An 18,341-nucleotide genomic window follows, 5' to 3' on the forward strand; every position below is an offset into this window, starting at 1 on the left:
TGTTCCTATAAAGCACATGCTGCACAGGAGTGGATTTTTGACTGGATCAGGTCCCAGATGTAAAATCATCTTTGCTGCTGGGGAAAGCCTGCTTTGGCAGCTCTAGCTGTAGTGGTTCAGGAAGGTATCATCCTCACATGGAGCCATTGCTCCATCTCTTTGGAGAAAGCAAAAGCGGTACAGACAAAAAATTCGGTTCTGCCTTTGCTATTGGGGCACTCGCCTTCTACAGAATAGAGCAAAATGCCAACAGACAGCTTAATTTCTTAAGCTGTTGAAGCAAAATCTGCCAGAGTTTGTCTAGCAGGGCCCTTTAATCTGCTACTATTTTTTCTTCAAACCACAGCAACAAGCACATCCCAGACTACTGAATAGGTCTATTTAATACGTTATGAAACCCACAAGCTCTGTTTCTCCGTTGAAATCTTCAAGCACTTTAAAAATTTTATAGCATTTGGAAATGCTATCAAGAAATTTATTTGGGTGACTTCCAGGAGGAACACTAAAACGTAGGCAGTGACTCATGTCATCTTTACTAACAATACACACACCCCATTCTGATAATTAGTGCTGGCCAAAATTACATGCCACTGATCTCAGACGAAGCCAAACACGCAACCTTGGAAACACTGAGGAAACAACACAGGCTTTAAGACATGAGAATGATACAGCACCATTTCCTACCACAAACCCAAGGGGCTGTCATTTATTGTTTATAAGGCTGTTTACCACTTCTCCCTCCACCAGTCAACATTCATGCACATGAAGCCCATGAGATTGTTAAGAATAAGACTTAATAAACAGTTAACTAAGGAAAAGAAGGCCAACCGTATCCTTGGCTGCATCAGAAGTGTGGCCAGCAGGTCAAAGGAGGTGATTCTGCCCCTCTGCTCCACTCTCATCAGACCCCACCTGGAGTACTGCATCCAGCTGTGGAGTCCCCAACATAAGAAGGACATGGACCTGCTGGAGCGTGTCCAGAGGAGAGCTACAAGGATGATACGAGGGCTGGAGCACCTCTCCTATGAGGAGAGGCTGAGAGAATTGGGGCTGTTCAGCCTGGAAAAGAGAAGGTTCCAGGAAGATCTTATTGCAGCCTTCCAGTACCTAAGGGGGGCCTACAGGAGAGCTGGGGAAGGACATTTTGCTAGGGCATGTAGTGCTAGGACGAGGGGGAATGGCTTCAAATTGGAAGAGGGCAGGTTTAGATTAAACATTAGGTAGAAATTTTTCACTCTGAGGGTGGTAAGGCACTGGAACAGGTTGCCCAGAGAAGTTGTTGAGGCCCCATCCCTGGAGGTGTTCCAAGGCCAGGCTGGACGTGGCCTTGGGCAACCTGGTCTAGTGGGAGGTGTCCCTGCCTATGGCAGGGGGGTTGGAACTCGATGATCTTCAAGGTCCCTTCCAACCTAAACCATTCTATGAAAACAGTGGCAGGTCATGTGCATGATGCTTTTTGCAAATGCAAGTTCTTAAGAACAAGAGTATTTAGGAATCTGTTTTTAATAAAACAGGTTTTAGACAGAGCATGCAAACAGTTTTTCTTTAAAAGTTGAAGTTATTCTGCATATGCATGCTCTCTTGAAAGAGCATACAGGATGCAGAAGCATCTAACAGTAACAGGCTTTGCACAGGTGCTACTAGAATATTGCAAAAATCATTCTTGCATCCTACCAAGACCAAGCGTTTCATCTAATTAGGGCAGGGGGGAAGAGCAATCTGGTCCTGGTTTCTTCACCACATCTTAAAGATAATAGGCTAGGATGAATGAAGGAGAATGGAGGAAAAGCCTTGACCTTGCTTATTATCTTCTCATTTTCCAAGACGACTATCCTAACACAAAACCAGGAAAAAGTAAATTCAATTCAAGATGTTAGACGTGTAGTTTGTCTCCAGAATTGCTGTCTTAATTGTCCTGCAGGTCACAAATGCATAATGAAGTTGTCATTGATTTCTGTTACAACGATCTCATCACATCTATAATTTAGGATTCCATTTCACGAAATAAACTTGTTATTGTTCTATATCCTGCACTAATAGGGTTCTTAAATGTATCAGCAGAGGTCAGGAAAAATCATGCTGGCTGCACATGGAGGAATTGTGTTTCTACTCCAAAAGAGGCCAAATTAGCTTTACACAAGATTTGCTACCCCTTTTGGCACTGAAGCAACTTGCAGTTCAAGGGACCTCCATATCATGACAATTCTTTAGTTAAACTCTATTTAAATTTAAACTCTTTAAATTATTTGTTTAAATAAAGAGCGAGCACAACAAAAAGGAAGATGAATACAAAGGAAAGAAGACAGCAAAAGTGATTCAGAGACATAGATCTACATCTTCTCACAACAGAAATGGTTTCTTTTAAACTGAAATACTTTGATCCTTAAATCAAATCACACAAATACAGATTGTGGGATATGAAATCTATCATGCTCCTCTCACTAGCTGTTTATCCAGCAATGCAAACACTCACATCAGGTTAGACACTTTGGCACGCAGTGCGCCAGCATGCCATTTAGGAATCTAATCAGATCAAAATATGTCACTGTAATCCAAAAATGGCTATTTTCTGAACTCCACCCTGTCACATCAGGGTAAAATAATTTTTCTTCAGACTGGCAGAGAGCTCCAAAAAAAGTTTCCCATGGATAATAAATAACTTCATCAGCACTATATTCCTCAAAATATTCCTTTTACTTTTGAGCAAGAAACTATGATGGTTCTAAGTTTTGGGGCGTTGAAACAAGTAAAATCGATATATTCTATATGTAGTTCCTAAATTAGCAGACTATTTCAGGGACGCCTTATTTGTTCATAATATGTTGTTTTTTGAGGGATTTTCTGTTTGTTTTTTAATATCTACAGTGCTTCTATGACTGGGTAATGAAATGCCTTCTATATTATGTAACACCACACAAATTTTGGCTCAAAGAGGGCTTTGGCATAAAGCTTTTTCAGATCCTCTCCCCATTTTTAAACTATACATTTCATCACCCAATTAACAAGCCCAGGTACTACACGTACCTCTGAACTCACGGTTACCAGGCCTGCTTGGGGAAAGAGATCTGACTTATTACACACTTCAAATAATCTGTATTTTTGCTAGCTGATTTCCTGTTTGCACTTTTCTTTAGGACACACAGATTAGTTCACCAATCATCTCAAAAGGACTGAAACTCCAAAAGACAAACTCGGCAAGTAATTCACAACAGTCTCGGTTGTCTGACTGATTCAGAGCAGCCTGCAGTTCTTACCCCAAGAAGATCATGGTGCTTTACAAACTAAAATTGATTTATTCTCATAATGTCATTTCATAGAAGAAAGTATCATCCTTATTTCTTTCAGGTGGGAAAACTGAGGCACAGGAGCGCTACACAATTTGCCCAACATCAGAGGAGTGAAGAATGATTAAACTTGATCGCCTATACTGAGGGCTGGCATTCCAAGCACCTGACCAGGGACGAAACGATAAAAAACAAGCAATTTCTTTCCACAGAAAGATAATTCAACTTCACATTACTGAGACTTCATATCTTGCAAGATCGGGGGATGCGACAGAACTCTAGTGTTCTTCACTTGCTTATTCAGTTGCACTAAAATTTGGATAATATAAACAACACTCCCAGATTCTGCTCAGTGAAAACTGTTTTTTTGTTTTGTTTTGTTTTTAAATAATTCAAAGGAACAAACTGTCTGCCAGCAAATCTTCAAGTTCCATGACTTGGAAATACCCAAACACCTGTGTTTGTAGATTTCCTTCACTGACTTTCCCAAGTAAAATTTTCCACTGGACAAAGAGGTTTTTTTTCATTTCTCCCCATCCAAATGCAGTAAAAAAGTGGCTGTTTTTATCACAGTTCAACTTCTAAAGTGACATCAATAAAAGCAACACATATATGACAGATGAGTAGCAAAGTACCAGCTACTGCTCTGCCTCAGCGCTTACCAGCACAGATGAAATGTGGAACCTCAGACCTTCTATTAATGCAGACTTTTAGTCTGTACAAATGTTTGCATATCATCATCTGTCATATATTCACAGGGCAATCTGTTTTTAAAAACTAAACACAGCATATGCAATCCTTTTTGCCTTCTGAGCAGAAAGTAAAACTCCATTAAAAAAAAAAAAATGTATTTGATATAAAGCCACTAAGCCATTTCTGACAGCAGAAACTATTTCACCTGAAAGGTGTAAGACTAGCTACTAAAGAAACATAGCTATAACAGGACTTCCCTGCACAGTGACCACATCCAAAACTAAGTTTACTATCACAAAACCCAACTTCTTTATTAAATCGTGAGCATACAGTACATGTTAGCGGAAGACAGTCACTTTCATGTCATTACAAGATGCTTTTAGACCTTTTCAGAAAGAGTATTTATTTTTGTAACACCTAGAGTTAAAATGCTGCGATCTACGAGGCATGTTTTGATCAGCGTGCATCGCTCCCCTATTCCAAAGTGCACACTCTCAGCCTGCTGTGCATTCAGCTCGGGCTCTTTACAAGGCACGTACACTCTCACGCCAATACTTACGTCCAGTGCCAAGCACTAAAAATTTGGCATCCAAGACCATTTTTCCACCTAACAAGCGGTATGCAAGGTATGCCACTTTACCTTTGGGCAGGTAATCTCAGTCTGCTGGATCATGATAAGGGCAGATGCAATCAGAGCTCCTTGACGTACATAATTCACAGGATCATTTGTCATTGGCTCAAGCAAATTAATTGCTTCCTAAAAAAAAAAAAGCAAGAAATAAGCAGTCACAAAGTTAATAGTATTATTTTTAGTAACCCGGGATTCAGGACTCTAATGGAAGGTTATCAGATTCATGCTATCAGATATACTTTTTAATGTATTTTGCCTGTTCCTGGTAAATTAATCGGAAATCTGCATATCTGTGGATTTTCAATCAGGACAAAAAAAAATACAAAAAAGAAGTGATGGATGGAACGAGATCTATCTGCAGAAACATGGCAACAAATAAACAACAGCTGTTTTAAGCAACAGATGCATTCAGCACATTAGAACTACTGACATGTCTTAAATAGTACATGTAAATTATTCATACACTTTATTTGCCATTCTTTCCAACAAAATACATCAGCATTACTTTCATTTTCTGCGTAAGGAACAAATGAACCAGAGATGTCAAACAAACCAGAGATGTCAAACAACATGTTGGAGGTTATAAAACAAGATGGTAAACCAATCCAGGTCCCAAATTCTTGGCTTTACACTTTATTGTTAGAACCTGCAACATTCAGCATTACATGAAAGCACTCATTTCAAAACTACATCAAGTGAGACTGCCTCTGAACACCCACATAGTAAACCTAGGTTTTTAAAACATTTCAAAATGCTCTATTGCTTCTTCAAATTCAGTAACTTCCCAGCTAAGCGCAACAGGAACATGACCCATGATGATCATTGAAAGCAGTCCTTTCAACGCAGTCGTAGATTATGAAAAGCTATAAGAGAGTCTATTGTAAAAAAATGCTTAGATGTACCCAAGACCAGCATGTGCAATTTGCAGGCACCTCAGACTCAATCATTTCTTTAGGCACATTTTTTTAATTTCCGTTTACAGTTCTGCCACGTTGAAAGTCTAGGTATGACTTAAACATATATAGAATAATCACAGACACAAACTAATTTCTAACCATACAAGGTCCTCAGCACATTACACAAGACTGAACTCACCTAAACTCACCCCTGCCAAAACGAGATCCCCCTCCTTCCTCAATTTCCCTTCAGCTATCCAGTCTCTCCCCTTTCCCTGTGCTAGCTGCAGCCCTTGTCTCATCTCTCAATGAGCTTTTCAAGCTCGACAATTCAACAGAGAACTGTTCCCTTATTTTGTTGTTATCTGGGTCAGTTTTCTGTGAGTTTGTGTCTGAATCAGCTCACTAGGGAGCTGGACATGAGATAAAGCAAAAGGTGTCAAGAAGGACCAAGACTACCTGTTTCAACTGCAGCAAGTCATTAGTGGGCTCAGCTGGCCTTCACCAACCTCTTCAGATCTAAGTGGAATAAACCTTTGTCCTGGTTTGACGTAAAACAGAACCAATTTTCCATTCAGTAATTTTACTTTTTAGCTGGGCCTCTTCTAACTACTGAAATTAACAGCATATTGTGCAGAAACTGTTTGCTCTCTCAGAGTGTAAGACCTATATTTATAGGTGATGCCCAGGCATGGTATGCAGAGAGGCTCTTGCTTATACTTATTGCCATAACCCCCAAGGCCAACCAACTTTGTTATTTGCCCTGTTGGGGGGTCAGAAGCAGAAAAGCATAGTGGAGTCCCACCTGCAGGGAGGAGTGGACAGGACAGGTGACCCAAAACTGACCAACAGGGTATTCCATCCCATCTGCCTCATGCTCAGTGTAAAAGCTGAGGGATCAAAGGGTCAGCCCTCTTTCTTCAATGGCCAACGACTGAGGAGGACCCTGTCTGTTCATCTGCCTTTGATCCTGATCCCTGCATTCCTGAATCCAGATCTGGAATACAGTCCAGTCTGGGACTTTCCCCGTGCCTGCCAGTGATGTGACTGTCATCCTGGAAGCTTGGTAGGCTTTTGTATACATTTCATTATTTCCTTTTTATTATTTTATTATTAATGTTTCATTAAAGTAGTTTAGTTCCTTCTAAATTCATAAGTCTCTCTCTCTGCCCCCCCCACCTTTGGAGAGAGAGGTAGGGGAGAGCATCTATCGTTTCTTATGTACAGCCACGGGCTGCACAGATAAATTTGGTCTGCAGCAATGCAGGGGCTTTCTAAAAGCATGTGAAGCAAGCTGTTAGACAGCCTTTGGAACAGGAGAGGTAAGAGTCAGACATCCACCCTAAGAAGCTCAACGGGCTCTTTTAATCTATTATGTGATCTTCTGATTACAGAAGTCAGACAGAATCACTTGGCAATCTCTTGCATGGAACTCTCTCCTGTCCATACTTAAATGGAGGACATGAGCAAACGCAGCTGAGTGCATGAGTCTCGCAGCACAGACTCCTCTTGGTGTTACTTCTGTCAGGGTGAGGCTTTATAAAACAAGCTGATTTCATAAAAAGACTATTTCTAAGAACCAATTCTAGAATCATATCATGCCTTCACTTAGACCACTTTTGGCAATTGAGCTATTTTGGAGGCTGTGCTTCTCCACCTGAAGGTGACTCACTCATTATTTGGCATGCATTCAATACCGTGTATGGAACATCCAGTATGATAAGAAGCTGAACCTTCTGATCTTGAAAGCTGAATATATTTGGGCCTTCAAAACCTATTAATATAAGCTCTAGAAGACATGTCTGCATATAATCAAATGGTTTAGGTCTTTATCACATGGTGTATCTGGAAATAAAACAGACTTCTTTGTGCAACTAAAAGCATTTCCACTTAAATCAACTTGTCAGATGCAGCAGGTTAAAAATAATTAGCTCCTTGATTCCACCTTCCACTTGAGAATAAAGCAACCTGGATAAAAATAGGACTTTCAGTTTGCTTTCAAGTCTGCATGCTTTAGATACTAAAGATTGCAGGTGGCACATGGCAGCATTCCGTGCATTTCGCAACACAAGTGACATGCTGGGAAGCCCTCACTTGCAAAAGCCACAGACCAAGTGTTTAATACTAGCTGAGGAAGGGATACAGATAAGTGTGAGATTTATCAAAGACTCGGAAGGATGAAATATTACTTCCGCATAGACTGTGCACCTGTTTTGAAACTGTGATTCAGTATCAGTACAGATTATATACACATGTGGGTGAAGTAGAGGAAGCTTATCCCCAAGTTTACTTGCTGCTTGTCCCAAAGAGCACTCACTTCCCACAGCAGAAGTGGGAATACTTCCACTCTAAAAAGTCTCTGATATCATCTGTGAGAATTATCCTTCACCGACACTTAAACAGTGAGAATAAAATTTACTGGCTGTGAATTACACACCTGAAACTACAGTGAATTTCATCAAATTTCATTGCACTTGGCTTTTACTACATGGACCTTCCATGAATTGTGTTGCACAGGAAAGAAGAAAGGAGCTAGAAGTTATGCAAGACACATGCTGTTTTCCTGTCATTGGTAGCCCCTTGCTCCCCCTAAAGCAATCTGTAAAAGATCAACTCAAAGGGAGAAGGAGTATTGCTTTAGGAATGCTGAACATACATTTGAAGTTCAGTGGAAACTTGACAGTAAGAAAACTCTAAGAAAAGTTTGAAGACAAAATTCCAAGAATCTGGCAATAATGCATAAAAACATTCTTCTACTTTTATCTATTCTGTACAAGGAGGAAAAGAATCTCTATGCCCAGGACAGCTGAAGAATTTAAAGAAGTACTGCTCTGCTCCAGCTGGCCAGCAGCGTATGTGTGTAAGAAATCTGATCTGTGCGTGTGTGATGTTTCCACACAAATGTCTCTGTGGCAGGAGAAAGCAGAAACAGTCTTGGCAACGGATGGTTCTGGTCCTCACCTTGTTTCCAGTGCCCGCACAGCAGATACCCAAAGCCATGGCAGCCCCATAACGCACATGGGGATTGTAGCTCTCTGACAGCAAAGAAACCACACTCGGACACTGCTCAGGAGTCCTAAAGAAAGGCAAAAAAAGAATGTTGTTTATTATTATTGTTCTTCAAAATATGGAGACTTCACTCATTTCATACTGTAAAATTTAAAGCTGTCCTTCCACACCGCATGTTTTGCATTTCTCAAAATGCAACCAGAGGGGTGGAACAAATGGACTAAGGAGAATGGGGAAGTGCACAAATGAATAAACTTCCCTATCACTGCAGATATCACACACAGTTCCCGCTAAAGTCTTCCTTTTTAGCGCATATTTTCTGCCTTTAAAAGATTACCCAGCCGAATGACATATCTGTTGAGATCTTTATGTGTAGAAATTGTGCTGTTGTGACAGACTTTGCACCAGCAGAGGTTTACTCTCCATGAGACATACAGTACTCAATCTCCCATCAGCAGACACAAACCCCAACTCCAGTATTCAATCAACCTTCATGGTTGGGGGGTCCCAAACTCCCTTTCACAACCACTGCTTCTGCTGATTCCTCCTCACCCCCACCTACTGCTGTAAACCAAAGTGCGTGAGGAAATGATGATACAACACACACTTCCAATCAGTTCATCAGCAATGTCTGCTGTTGCCTCCTTACAAGACAATACCATGCTGTGATGTCGCTGCCTTTAAGAGATCTGAAATGAGAGTATATGCTCCATGCCTCGCGAGCTGGGAACCAGTGTCCTGTTGGTCATTACAGCAACAGAACTTCTAGCCCAGTGTGGGGTAGATGAAAGGGAACCCTTCATTTCCTACAGCAAGAAGCACATGTTGCTAATGCACACAGTCTCGTGAATATTGAGTATTTCTGAAGCAGGGCAGAACTCACAGGTGTGGATATATTCATTTCCCTCCTGTCTTTGTAGTGACATTTATCACTCCATTAATTTTGGTGACACACAAACCACTTCATAATATCGTACACTGCCAATTTCAGCATTTCTAATGCAGCAAAAGCAAAATTATTTGTAAAACAAGCATCTCTGCATCAGACAAGTCTGCATTCTGAACTCATAGGCATCGCAAGCACATCCATCACAGCTAATCTATTAAATTTACCCAATCTCATGACACCACGAACACAAGAGTGATGCAGGACTGTAGTTGCCAAGTACATGCTCATGAAAAAGAAAGATGGGAAACTACAAATTGCAAGTGGTTTAATTATATCTGTTTTCAAAGTGCACATCATCTGGTTATCCACTCCATCTCACCCTGTCTTGCAGCCCAGACTAGCTTTTTAATTGTCACATTCACAATCCTAAAAGCAGTCTTGCAAGCCATTTACTTTGACTATAAATTGATTTCAGAATGAAATGTACAAAGGAAAAGACAAGAATACCTTAGTTTTAGCTTCCCTTCTTACATTTGCTATACTGAAAGATGGAGGTTAGAGGGCAGCAGCAGTACCCATTGTACGCAGGAATTAGAGCATCATGTAGGATTCATTAAATGTCTATCAAAGCACTCAACAACTCAAGAGGTAGAAAAACCATTATAGAGTACACTCCAGCATTGGTTTTATTTAAATGAATACCTGAATCGTAGAAAATAGAAGTAAAAAAGAGCTTAAGCAATAATCTACTTCATTCTCTCATTGTCACTGAGGACAGAAGACATGCTCATATAAGCACACGCACATCAGTTATACTGTACACATAAAATCAGTTAATTTCTACTCTAGCTATTATCTCATCCCATTTCAATACTTTCCCATAGACTCCTCTGATATATAGTCCTAACCTCCTCTTTACACTTCTCTCTCCTGCTCCAGTTCATCACAGACAGGCAGCACCACCACAGACAGGCAGCACCACCACAGACAGGCAGCACCACCACACAGGCTCCAGTCCTCCTCCAGAATTGCTGAAGGGACCCGAAGGCACACAGGTTTCAGAGGGTACTCAACCCCTCAGCAGTAACGGCAGCAAGTACCCAGATCTCCTACCTCACCCTTGCTTCCAACAGTCTGTTTCTTTATGAGTTTTCCTAAAACATCTGCATGGGGAAACAGTACCATCTACCACCATCACCACCTTACAAAAAAATCCCCATCCAAACACAAGCAAGAAAAAAAACACACACATGAAAGAAGAGAGGAACAAACACAAAGTTGCTGGAAACTCTGCTGCCTCTGAGATGCAGGTGGGATGACAAATGTCAAAAAAGGGGGAAGAGCTGGGAAATTGAACGATTCTGTTCTGCAAGCAAGCTGTAGAAGTGAAGACTATAAACTAAATGACACATTTAAAACTACCTGTCAGTCTCTTGCTCAAGTAACAGCTTGGATGCTGATGATGTTTTGTTGTTGTGGTTTTTTTTTTGGGTTGGTTTTTTTTTTTTTTTTTCAAAATGAGCTGATGTGGAGACCAGGAAACACAAATCCTATAATAAATGAGCCCAAGCATTCAGCTGCACAGAAGACTTCAGCTTTAGCACGAAGACTCTTAACACCTTTGTGTTTGCTTTACTTCAGCAAATGTTAATCAGGCAGATTGTGAGCCAAAGAAGAGAAAAGCATCTTCTGGCAAAGATGTGATTATCCACTTCGAAGCATTAATTATTAAATTCCTCTTCAGAAAGCTGGATTTTATAGAATCATTAAATTGGACACATCTTTGTGTCTGAAGGCTCAGAAGTTCCAACACAGTTTTTATTATACAATCAGGATTAATGTACACTAATTGATTTTGGAATTCTTAGCCAGATTTACATTACTCGTGGCCATTATTTTAAACACACTTATCTCCATTCTATCCATAAAATGGTCAAATATTTTGATGGGGGTGCTCTGTAAATTGACTTTGAGAGGTAAAGCTACTTAAGGTGTCCACCACTTTCCCCAGTAATACAATATTCTCGAACCCACAGTCTTCAAGAATTGTCTTCCCATCTAATAGAGAACTAGAAGACAGAACCACAAGTGGGTTGAGGAAGCAAGAGTCTTGTAAAAATGCTTATCAGAGGAACAGGACTTCAGTACACAAGAGCATTGTTGGCATCAATGCTTAAGCAATAACATTTGCTTGCTCCTTTACTGCTGAGGCACTTTACAAAGTCCTACACACTGTTGCCAAAGGTTAGCCTGTATAAATCCAAACCCACACTTCATAAAAATCCATAAAACGCAAAACAATTCTGTCAAGTAATCAAAAGAAAAATTTAAAAGCCCTCTTAAGCAGTTACAGGCTGCAATCGTGCTCCCACGGCATTACTTCCAACTGCTAATCCACTTAGGGAATATGTTTAAAACATGACCACGTTCTCCTCCCCCTGGCCCAAGGCTTTCACCCTTCACTAAGGGCACAGCTGCATGAGCTGCTGACTTGACATTCAACACAATGGAGGGGCAAGTCCTGCTCCTGACCGAGGAAAGCTTCCACTTCAACTGCTACCAAGCCCCATGCCGGTTCCCAAGTCAAGTCCACCCCTCTGGCTCCCTGCTGGAGACCTCCACCACTCCATTGTGCTGATGGCTGAATCAATGCGGTTACTGAGTAGAAAAACCTCTGGTGGGAGAGGGAGAGAAGTAACGAAGAGTGTGAGAAAACTTAAAAACAGTACTAAAGAAAGATAAATGGCTTAGCAGAAGCCACACTCAGCAACTGGCTACTCTTAGTCCTAATACGGACATCTGTCATTACTACAAGTTAAACACAGAAGATAACATCACATGAAATACCACGATAACATCTGGAGATTTCATGAGCAGAAGTTTCATCTCCAGACACGATTTCCCCCCACCCTCTTAAAAGTCATAGTCTAAACCTGGAGTATATTTAATATATTTTGAGGCCAGAAGCAACATACCATAGTCCTGTAGTCTGACCTTCCCATAACACAGTCCAGTAATTTCATCTAAACATTCCTACATTAAAGACCAAAGCACGTCTCTGAACTGGGATGTGTATCTTAGAAAGATAGGCAATGTCTATTTTTAAAAAAAACAAATTATCTTTAATGCACTGGTTCCTTCCTTTTTTCCTAACACTGGTTTTGCTCAAGTAGTTTGATTTTGCTATTACATTTTACTACAACAGCAAAATGACAACAAAAGAATGGCCTGATTATTTCCTTCATTTTCATCTGAAAATTGCTCAACTGCTCCTACATAAGCCATCAAAACACAGATGTCAGTGAACCCAGACCCATAGACAAAAACCCAACATCACAACTAGCTTCAACTTTGTTCTGTTACCAGGAAACTAAATGAATTAAGAAGCCAAAAAAGCCTGAAAGTTTCTTCTATAGGACTTCAACACATTAGTCAGCTACAGCTTTGTTTCCACCCTACACCATGATAAGTTCTACTGTTGGGATATATGGGCTGCAGACAAAGGACTTCCTCCAAGATCCAGTTTGGTTTGTTTCAAAGTCATAAACAAAACCATAAAGAAAAATAAAGATGCACCAAGACAGCAACGAGAGATTCTCAACAAAACATAATAGCTAGAATTTTATTAGTTTTACTCACCAAATGGTTGCTCTCAAAACTTCCACGAGAAACAAACACCCTATGCAGCTAAGGATTTTGATCTTCATGGAAACTGGAACCATAGAGAACACAAAGGAGCTGCCTAACTCTTGCCCCATTCCTGGGGATGTTCATCTCCTGGATATAATTAAATATAAGTGATGTATTTATATACATATGAACGTTATATTGTCTACATAAAAGCTTGTTACATGTCTTAGAATTTCTGTGAAACCAAAGAAAGTTTTGGATTCTTCAATTACTTCCACAGGAGAGGAAAGAAAGCTTTTCTTAAGCCTCCAGTGCAAAAATTGGCAAAATAAAAACCCAAGATGTCCATGTCAACATGGATTAATATGAACACATGCACCCAGATCAGCTGGACACAGAAGGTGAACAGTTTTCCTTTCAATCCATGATGTTGACCATGGAAGGTTCTCCATAGTTTGAAGAGAACCTTGAAATTGAATTTCCTTTTCACCACAAAACATTTCTTACAGCAGCATTATTAGGAATCTGTAAGGGACCTAAACTGGTTCTTTTTTTTCTGAAGCTAATTACAACTGCAACATCTGCAGATGCTGTAATTCTTAGTAGGCTTTGCCTACAAGAGCCTTATTGGGCTACTGTAAGTTGAGGAACGCTGTTAGGCACATTGACTGTTCAATAATCCATTTTAATCTTTTTTTCCCCAAGAGGCATGCAACAACACCACAAGACAAAAAGCTTCGATTGCCCTATCTTGAAGCATATTGCACTTATTTTCTCAGATCACAGCCCAGTTAGAATCACATTTGTGCAGTTTATCTCCAATTCTGTAAGTTGCACATCTTGAAGGTTAGAGAACTATTGCTATTTCTCTTTATATTTCAGCAATATTTAAATATGAAACCCTGTATATGTATAAGGTAGCATCAATAAGTAAATAAACAGAATTCTGAAAATAAACCATCACACTGGTCTTGTGATTGAGACTAAAAATGGAAGCATCTGAAGCATCACTAACATACACTTTTTAGTCTAAATATTTAAGGACTTTACAACTCATTGAAAAATGAAACGTCAGAGACTTAAAGAACAATGTCAAATATATACTTTAAATTCCTCATTAAGTCTTCCCAGTCATATTTCAAAAGATTCTAAATATTTATGACTTTCTAAACTATTGGACATGAATTAATCATTCGATACAGAACTATTTCCACAAGTTGCTTTGGTAGTGCAGTGACAGATAAAAAAAGAAAAGCTTAACAGAAGTTTCTTTTCATCCATGAATGAGTTAATAAAGGAGGAATGCAGATATCTAATTGCACAATTTGCAGTGATTTCTGGAGGGGGCGAGAGAATGTGTGTAGCAGAGGAGGGAAAATACAGAAGATGGAAAACTTGCAGAGAAAAACACAAGAAACTGACATATTTTGGTTTAGACTAAGCATGGGTGTAAATCCCATCTCTTTCTCTCTCAACAAGAAGAATCTGAGCTGTTCCCTTGCCAGGAATTCACTGCAACTATCTCATGTGCAACACAGCCTCCTTCTCCACAATGTTCTTCTCTGAAGTGCCTCCTGGTTGCCTAAAGCAAGTCTTGCTAAAGAATGAGAACTTCTAGGAGGTCGCACACTGTGAGGAGGGCGAGGCTGAGCGCTGCCAAGAGGCACAGCAGATGAACTTGAGGGATGAGCACCAACCAAACAACACTGTCAGCAATGTCAGCTCATGTCTAATGCAGACATGGCTCCATTCAAATGGAATAGTATTGGCAACTGAAAACCAGAAATGACAGCAAGGGGTGGGGAAGAAAAAAATAATATCTATGCATAGTCCAAATATTCTGGTTCTGGTGGACCAGGAGTTGGGTCTAACAAGGTTTATCATCATTAACACAGGAGTGGAGCTGGACACCGGGCAGAACAGAGGCCTGCACAAAAAGTCTGGCCAGAAGCATGCAGTGAAGAACCTGTTGCAGATCTGTAATAGATATACAGGAGGATGTGTTTCTCAAAAATTATTCAAAGTTGGGAAAGTTGAAAAAAACATCACAAAATGCAGGTAAGTTTTCTAGCCATCTGAAATGAAACAATGCACCAATGCAGTATATATGCTATGCAAGCCTACATGCAACTAAACTCGTATCATCTTCCTCTGTAAGTTCCTAAGAAAACTCTGTTTTCATCTGTATTTAAAAAAAATAATTTCCTTTTCAATTAGATATGAGTGCATTTATACAGCTTTCATCAAAACAATTTGCAGGCAACAGTACAGCCTTCAGCTGGTGCTTCATCAAGGTGCCTCCCCCCCAATTTATTTAATTTAGCCATTCCAGTAGCTAAAGAGATGATTTTGTCATATAAATGACATTATAGCATCCACTGAGGCATTCCAGAGAAGTGGGAACGCTTGATTTTCACTTTGACCAAAGCAACTCTTTACTGCAGTAGCCAACAGTGATGCTTCTCAGACTGTAAGATCTGTGAAGAAAATTTACAAAGAGGTAATACAGAACTCAAGTTGACAAAATTACACTTCTGTAACTCTGATACTTCCCCCCTCCCCCCCACTGAAGTGATTGAGGGAAAGTGTCTACTGCACTATTAAAGAGAAAATGTGAAAAAATAAAAAAAAAAACAACCACCAAACCTCTTTCAAGATAACGCTTCAGCTCCAACATAGGCTTGCATCAGTAACTGATGCTGATGATTAACAGATGGCTCTGATAGATGCATTGTCTATTTTTTTCCCCAGAAGTTTTAATTATCTTCTTCAAATTCAGAAATGTGACATGAAGATCTGCACATAGCATACACCCACAAGTACACCACTGAAGTTAAAGGATTAATCTATCTTTTACTATACTTTGGTGGTTTTACTCTGGAACATTTTTTTTCCATTTATGATGCAGACATACTGCCAATAGCTCCATTTCCATAAAGCAGTAATAATTCCAGCCACCTTTCAACAAGGAAAAAAATAGCTCAAGTGTCAATGATGAAGGAAAACAAGCTTCATCTGTACAATCAGAAAGAGTGAACACTGGCTGCGTTTAATCCAATGGAAATTTTGGTAAAGACTTCAAGTACAGTTAGCTTAATGCCCAGAGAGCCTTTGAGATTTATAAAATAAAACAGAAGTTAATAAGACATAGTTGAACTTAGGGAAACTGAGTCCAAATGCTCATTAGCCCCATACAGTATTGTCCTCTCTTGATTTCTACCTTTTGTATGTTTTCATGTGCTCTACTCTCCCAGTACCGTCAGGGGTGACAATGGGGAGGTGGCTAGACAAGGAAGCAGAATTACCATAGCTGGATTACGTAATATATAGCTTTCTGAAGAAGAAAAGCTATCAAAAAGTCAATTGCAAATGAATACAGCATGGAATCTTACCGAAGGTTTCCTTTAAACAGGAAAAATAAGGAACAAGTGAAAATTACTTTGCTGGAAGTTATATTGTATAATCTGAACACAGTTTAAGTCAAGTATTTCTATTAATTTCTGGTAGTAGCTTTCTCTTTTTGACCCCAAAGTAGCTATAACCTGAAGATATGAATGCTTTTTTTATTTTTTTAAACAAATATAAATTGATTCACTGTTCACCGAGGGCCCAATTCCCAGCTCAAGCCTTGTAAGCACTAGTAATTCATGGAATGTAATGGCCAGTGACATATAGGGGTCAGACCATAATCTCACGGTCTCTTCTGCTCTTAAACTCAAGGTCTCTATTACACAGTTGTCCAGCTAATGTCCTTGCAAGTGAACTCTATTTCCATTTTAATGTGGATCTATAAGACGTACACACATCTGACTAAAAGTTGGAAGGTAACAGAAGAGAACACTCATGATAATAAAAAGCAGCTGCATGAAGCAAGATTTAAAGTAACAGCGCACACGCTTAAAATAATGTGCCAGACAATACTTTCATAAAGTTAGTAAAGAAGAGAATTGGTATGTTTACAGGGCAGCAGAACTTTTTAGGGTTAACTGTGCTTCCACCCAGAGAGCGTGCGAGCGAGCAAGAGAGAGCGAGCGCGCAGGCATACACACACGCTATGGTGCATATAGCTACAATATTGTAGCGTGAAGGGTCGTTTGCAGGATCCGCACAATCCCGATACAGCTACAAGGCGCACACATTATAGTACTGGAGCACTGAGTCAATTAACCTTCTCTGGCTCTTTTCCAGCCAAACCCCGACTCATTTACTTCCCTGCTTTTCAAGCACTGAAGCTGGATATACTGGAATGAGTCAATCAACAAACACGGGCAACCGCAGACTGCAAGCTTTGCTAACGAACAAAGAGAAAACTGCACAAGGACTCTGCTAATCACTTAAGTAAAATCATCGAAAGAATGGAAGAGAAAGGACAGAAAAAAAAAAAGAACACAACCTTATTTCTATCTTTTTTCAATGTGGCAAGAAAAATTCTTCTCCTCCATTCAAGAGCTGGAGAAAATACCTGGGTAAGAAATACAGTTTTCCCAAAATAGAAATTCTTAATCTTGGTGTTAGAAGAAATATAACTGCTAAACAAAAGCATACAAAGAGACAAGCTTTAGAAAAATTATAAAAACCAAAACCAAATGAACAACTTGTTATCCCGAAAGCAGTGAAAAATCTTATCTTAAAATCCACCAGGTGATGAAAAAGAAAATTACAAAGGATCTTCCTGGATGCAAAGTGAATTCTACTAAAATGCAAGAGAAAGAGGTAAGGCTTTCTTCACCTGAAAATTGCAACACATCAAATCTTCTCAGTAACTGACTGTTCATTCAGCTTAACGCTGTGACAGCTGTGTTAGTCTCTGCTTGAAGGGCGAAACGTAAGTGTTAAAGTCTTCAGCAGAGTTGAGAAAGAAAGAGAAAGAGAGAGGGAGAGAAAAGGCTGCGCTTAATAAAAGCCCTGCTCAGATTACAAAAACAAGTGGTTTACTCACCCACCCACCCCTCCAAGTAATGGGTAAATTTAGATGGCTCCGTTCCATAAATCTTTACGGTCGCCTTGAGACTGTCACTGGTGTTTTATTGTCTACAGCTTCCCGACTTTCACCTGATAAATTAGGAACTGTAGACATTGAAACGGAAACCTCATACATCATTTCTGGAGATATTTTTGGGGTCACCCTCTGTGGAGAAATAAGATTCTTAATAAGGGGAAATATGGGAACTGCCGTCTGCCTACGCACACACTGCTGGAGACTAGATACTCAGGAGAGGAGGAGTTGCATACACACAACGCGAGCATCTGCCTTTGCATCAGTTTGTACTTACAAAGAGCAAATCTACGTACACTGTATCTAAAGGGAA

The 18,341-nt window shown here is 39.9% G+C and overlaps 1 protein-coding gene across 1 annotated transcript in view; it reads right to left on the reverse strand.

The window, feature by feature from the left end:
- PSMD1 (proteasome 26S subunit, non-ATPase 1) overlaps positions 1-18,341 on the reverse strand; it is a 75,588-nt gene that overhangs the window by 18,134 nt on the left and 39,113 nt on the right. Inside the window, exons 17-18 of the mRNA XM_082487059.1 lie at positions 8,466-8,580; positions 4,618-4,734 (exon numbers count right to left, since the gene is read on the reverse strand). Of these exons, the coding sequence (XP_082343185.1) occupies positions 4,618-4,734; positions 8,466-8,580 (232 nt within the window). The remainder of the gene's footprint in view (positions 1-4,617; positions 4,735-8,465; positions 8,581-18,341) is intronic.

The sequence above is a fragment of the Vanellus vanellus genome, assembly GCF_965231255.1.
Source record: "Vanellus vanellus genome assembly, chromosome: 8".
Lineage (NCBI taxonomy): Eukaryota > Metazoa > Chordata > Aves > Charadriiformes > Charadriidae > Vanellus > Vanellus vanellus.